The sequence below is a fragment of the Larimichthys crocea genome, chromosome VIII (assembly GCF_000972845.2).
Source record: "Larimichthys crocea isolate SSNF chromosome VIII, L_crocea_2.0, whole genome shotgun sequence".
Classification (NCBI taxonomy): domain Eukaryota; kingdom Metazoa; phylum Chordata; class Actinopteri; family Sciaenidae; genus Larimichthys; species Larimichthys crocea.
The window spans coordinates 15636567-15642318 of NC_040018.1; the positions used below are offsets into that span (position 1 = coordinate 15636567).

A 5752-nucleotide genomic window follows, 5' to 3' on the forward strand; every position below is an offset into this window, starting at 1 on the left:
GAAACAAAAATATATAAAACCAAAAATAGAAACTATACAAGGATAATTGAAGAGGAAAAGTGATGGTAGTGTGATTAATAGCAGGAGAGTCAGCAAGTCTAGCATAATATGTAGAATGATAATACAGTATATAATAGTACAAAAATACATAATAGTACATAAAATGTTAATTAATCTGTATTAATATAGAAATATAATATAGGATATAATATGACAGCATGACATGGCATAACATTAGTAGTAAGTTTGATGTATACTTTGTTGAAAATCTTATTATTTGTAACAAGGGAATAGATCAAATAAATGCACATGCTATTTTCAAGCCGCATTTAAAATATTACTTTTACTTTCTCTGTTGCTACTCTTTTTTTTTATCCGGGGTTCATAGAAATAAACTGTCTTCACATCCCACTGCACTCCATGAAAGGACACACAGGACGCTTTGTCCACTGGACTGGATCGGTGCAGCGGCATCATCATCTCTGAAATACGTCGCATAAGATACAGACGCAGAGAGGACACTAACACTCTGAAGCTGTTGATGGTAACCTGTCACAGAGGCCGTCAGCCAAAACAAAAACGGAAGTATGTTACGGGAACACTCTTGAATCACCCGTAAACTTTGATTACAAGGAGTCCCGCCTTTTTTTTTCGAGAAGAACGCTTGCCATTGGTGGACTGAGAAAAAAAGCGAACGCTGATTCGCTGTTGAACCTTGTCACTCAATTGTCAAACAATTTCCGAAGTGTCGTATCCGGCACATGTCCTACTGCAGGTCCGTACTGTTTTTTCGAGGTTACAGCACAAGTCAAGCAACTTTATCCGAAATTGTAAAGACTTTGTTGCAACCCGCGTTGTTATTCTACGTGGAGAAACCTCCAGCGCTGCTTCAGAGACCGCATGCTGTGTCAAAAACAGTTAAAGTAAGCTGAGGCCTAGCAGGTAGCTAACGTGACCGAGGTTTGCTGGATGAAAACTTCTCCACTGGTGAGTGTATCACAGTCACCTGCAGCCGGACGTGCAAGTGTTATTAAATAACTTGTAAATAAGGCATTATATGTGTGTATCTGTTCAGGGCAAACCGAATTATTCTCTAACAATCCTATGACAAAACACAGTCCCCTATGTACAAACACCTCATAATTGTCTATTCAGACCTGTACTCCAGAGTCTTCCAGTCAGGACTGGATTGTTAACATGGTCCAGAGGATTGAGGGTGAGTGCAGGTAGTTTACAAAGCCATAATGTTGCATTTGTCACAGTGATGTACACACTCCACTCTCCCTGTGCCTCTGTGTCTGCAGGTAAGTGTCCACTGGAAAGAGGTTGGGATGACATTGAGAGCGAGCTTTGTTAAAATTGATTCAGAAAAAAAACAAATGTTACTTTGTGCTCTGGGAAACTGATGAGCATTTTGACTCTTTACACTCCATAGACTACATGGGTGATTAATAGACTAGCTGCACAAACCAACAATGATAATGTCTTACAGTGAATGCCAATCTGTGCACCTCTTGTTTGTGGCTTCTCAGTGTTGCTGCAGTGGTACAGTAAACCCTTAACTCAGCATGCATCCCGACCTGTCACCTCACCTGCACACGAGCGAGTGTAATGAACTGATAACTCATCTGAAGCAGTGTCACAAGGAGGTACGTTGTTCTCCAAATGCTCATTCTGCTGCATGCCTCATATACACAGAAAGCAAAATAAATTCTCATGTCCCCCATCAGCACAACGTCATGAGGTTCTTAGGCGCGTGTAATGAAGCGGACCGTGCTATGCGTGCATGCCTGAGGAAGGAGGTCTGTCTTTTTTCTTTTTTTTGCACTTTTTGAATAAGACACAACAAGAGCTCTGACTGCTGACCTTTGATTTATTTTTTTTCTTTTCTCATTCATCAACGTTTTCTTTGTTTCCTTACAATTCAACAGAGGGAGGAAAATCAGGCCCGCAGTCAGCAGCATGCACGAGACATGAAAAAGAGACTGAAAGAAGGACCCAAGGAGCAGCTCTGAAGGACACTTTAGTGCAATATTGTCGCTCACAACGCAAGTTAAAAGTATTGGGATATTGATACATTGAATTAATCATGACACTGTGTAAAAGGCCTCTGCTGCAGGTTTATGTTAAGACAGAGGAACGGTTATAAGTCTGACACTGACTTTGATCATCTGCACAGAATAAAACTTGCAGTGGTACTAGGACACTTTAGGTCAACATAAAAAATAAAAATAAAACAGCATCTAGTTCTTAAAGATTAAAGATTGCTGTTGGTGATCATCATTTATTTCCTCTTAGCAGCACACCTACAGCTTCGTCAAAGAGATTAGTGTAGCTGGTGGAAGAAGCCTTTCATAAAACTATTATTTTAGTTGTCAGGATGCCTCAGTAATCCTCTGGTACCTGATTCATTCATGAACATTTTGGGCAGTTCATTTCAGGGTATCAGAGACCCAAAACAGGTTGACAAGTGTTTTTTCTGCTACTCTGTGCAGAAACACCCATTGGACAAAGTTGTTTGAAAGTCTGTTTGAATAAAGAATCATGTTGATTTGTGATTTATGTATTAGTGAATTCATGTGTTTTATTTAATTAAGAATCTGTTCTTGCTTTGATACCGTGTGCCATCCTTCTTAAAATGCAACAAGTATCAGTAAGTGTCAGTGCAGCTCTTGAAAAGTCCTTAAAGCACTGAAATGCTTTTCCTCAAAAGAGACGGTAGAAGGTAGTCTCAAATATAATTTACAAAAGTCAAATATTTGCTCTTGCCATCTGTCAGTTATGAAATGTTACTATATCTATTTTCAGGCTGTTGGGAGATGTCATACTCCTGTAGGCACGCAGGGCTGTTCAGTCCATTAACCAGTAGCAAGTACTGTTCTTACTGCTAGATATACAGTAATAGGTAGGAAGCTCGTGACTCTTAATTGGCATGCACCTGTTTTAGCAGGAAATTGTATAGATTAATAAATAGAAAGCCATATTGTCCTGACTAGTTCCCCATCACACATTCATGCTTTAGCTTCTATTTAAATATGTATTAAATTTAACTCTACAAGGTATTAAAAGTTCTTAAGTTTAACTTTTTAATGATCCCTGCTGAAACAGTCATCAAGATATAAAGCTCAAATGTCCATTTATGTATTATTTAGAGCTTTCAACTGCATCTCATGGTCTTCATTCAGCAACTGGAGTGGGTAAAGGTGTCATCATGTGACCTAAATAGGAAACTTCCATGGTCACACGTTAGCTGGTACTCATATTACGTCTCTCTTTAGATGATTGTTGGATGGGGTTTGCCTCCTTGATCCTTCTTTGGCTGTCCATTGAATCTCAGTCAATGACCTTGTGGTCATGTGACTGCAAGTTCCCATTTAGGTCACCAAACAACACCTGAGCCTTCTCTATTTGCTAAGTGAATACTGTGAGATGTGCTTGAGGGCTCAGAATCAGTAGTCAGTAAATGTTTAGACTTGAATTCTCTTCACCATATACAACACCAAAAGCGGATTGTGGCATATCAATGATAAATTACTTTTAACTTCCTCACAACCAACACAGGAAATGCCAAGCACCTGAGTCAATCGTACTGAAAGATGGGACCAGCAAACGGCTCAGAGTACAGACTGAAGCTCACTTCCTTCATGTCAGAATAATTCTTTGTTCAATGCAGTATCAAAGAGACATTGACTGTGAACATTTTTACAATGTTGTGCTTTTTTACTTGTTGACAAAATGATTTTAGTGAATATTTCCTTGATAATTACAACCAAATCAAAGTTCAGAGTCACTGAGCGTTAAGGTAAGTTGAGGTTAGCTGACTGAAAATGAACAGAAGCCTAATTAGTCGTTTGAGAAATGTAAAAACAAAAAAGGATACTGTGAAAGTACTGAGTCTTTATTTGAAGCGGTTCACTCTACCCATCACAATGTATGGATCAATCTTTGACAGATATTTCAACTGTAAGGCACCCCAAGGTGTGCTTTGAAACAATGTGGGGAGAAAAAAAACTAAAACATGAATGATGCATACACATACATGGAACCAAAAAAACAAAACACAGAAAACCTGTCAGTTTACAATACATAATAAACCAAATATGAGTATTTTAAAGGTATAACTGATTTCATTCATTTTATTATCACACACACAGACACACACACTAAAACAAGCTCAGGAGGGAATTTGGATCCAATGACTAAAAGAGAAACGCACAATTCAAAGTAAAGAAATGCAGGTTTTACCTCAGGTGACACTCTGAAAAGAACTGGTAATATTTTACAAATTAAAATGAATAAATATATAAAGATCCCTGTCTTGAAAGATCAGTGTGGTTACAATCTGTGGACCTGAGTGATTAGAGGTAAGTTGCCACATCACACAGGTCTAGAGACCAAAAGCCAAGCAAGGACTGGGGATATTATTCTAACAGGCAGTCAAAGAAAATGTAGGTACCCCTTCAATAAAAAAAAATAAAAAAAAGTCACATTTACAACAATTTCTATCTCATTATTTAAGCCTGACGAGAGTTTTTGGTCACAAACCTACCAGACTGCTTATGAAAACACACACACACATCTGACAAGTTAAGATAAAATGTTAAATTTAAGTGCACTATGATGCAACTACAAAAGGTTTTATTTTTCAAGAGTGGGAGTGTGCCTCAACCAACCATTAATTATTCCCTGTGATCAAACTGCAATAAACACAAATAAAAGTGATGTCTAAAAAAATCAACAGGCAACCTCACGGAGCTAAGTCCTATATGCTTGAAAGCGACAAAGCTGAAATACAAGCTCAGTAATGTCAACTGAAACATTCAAGTGACAACAGTGTTTAGATATTTAGATTTTGAAATCTGTATAAATGATCATCTTTTCTCACCCATTTTATTATTCATAGTTGCTATGGAATAAATTAGAGAGGGTGATTAAGAGAGATGGGGTGCTTCTAGAGCAAAGGAGACCACATGGCACTGCACATACAAACAGTTACCTCAAATAAATACAAAAATAAACTGCACCATTTTCTAACAATACTTACAATGCTGGTACAAAACATACCCTGGAATACAAGGTATTCAGACAGGTAACACATTTATATGTACAGTATATTACATGCAATTAGTTACACAAAACAGTCTACTTTATCGATATATTATTCTATACTGTATGTGTACAACTGCAAATATCGACAAATATTTTCTTTTTACAAAACAATTTTCACAGACCTACTTTTTTTTTTGGTAAAACAAAATAGATCCCTAAATATAATACACGTCACAATATAAAATTTCTTGAAATCCTAAATCATCTCATGCAGGTAAGGACAAGGATGACTCCAGCTATACGACTGTTTCATTTCAACAATATGGATCACTGACAATTAGTCACTCTGTGATTATTATCTCTTTTGTGTGCTCCAAAAAAAATCCAGTCAAGTAACAGAATTGTCTGATGTTTTTAAATTAAAAAAAAAAAAACCTAAACAATCACGCATATTATACAATCACTAACTGCACTGATAACTGGAAGTTATACATATGAACCACCACAATACTGCATGTAAGGCTACTTTTTATATGTAGCTCAAACGAAGTGGGGTACACTCCATTACTAATCCTTCATGTGATATGTGCCACCATTTCATTTAATCATCTTAAGTTTTTAAAGCCAAAATGCCGCTTGATTAATAACAGACACATTTGTGTATTTAGTGCAAGCACTCACATAAAATTTCCAGTGTTCTCCA

At 37.2% G+C, this 5752-nt stretch overlaps 1 protein-coding gene across 1 annotated transcript; it reads left to right on the forward strand.

Annotated features, from left to right (window-relative positions):
- Nucleotides 1-723: 723 nt before the first annotated feature.
- Nucleotides 724-2558, forward strand: cmc2 (C-x(9)-C motif containing 2). The gene is made up of 4 exons (XM_010741726.3): nucleotides 724-987; nucleotides 1533-1649; nucleotides 1731-1802; nucleotides 1932-2558. Exons 2-4 carry the CDS (start codon nucleotides 1569-1571, stop codon nucleotides 2013-2015), a joined length of 237 nt encoding a protein of 78 aa, XP_010740028.1. The 5' UTR covers nucleotides 724-987; nucleotides 1533-1568; the 3' UTR covers nucleotides 2016-2558.
- The last annotated feature ends 3194 nt before the right edge of the window (nucleotides 2559-5752 follow it).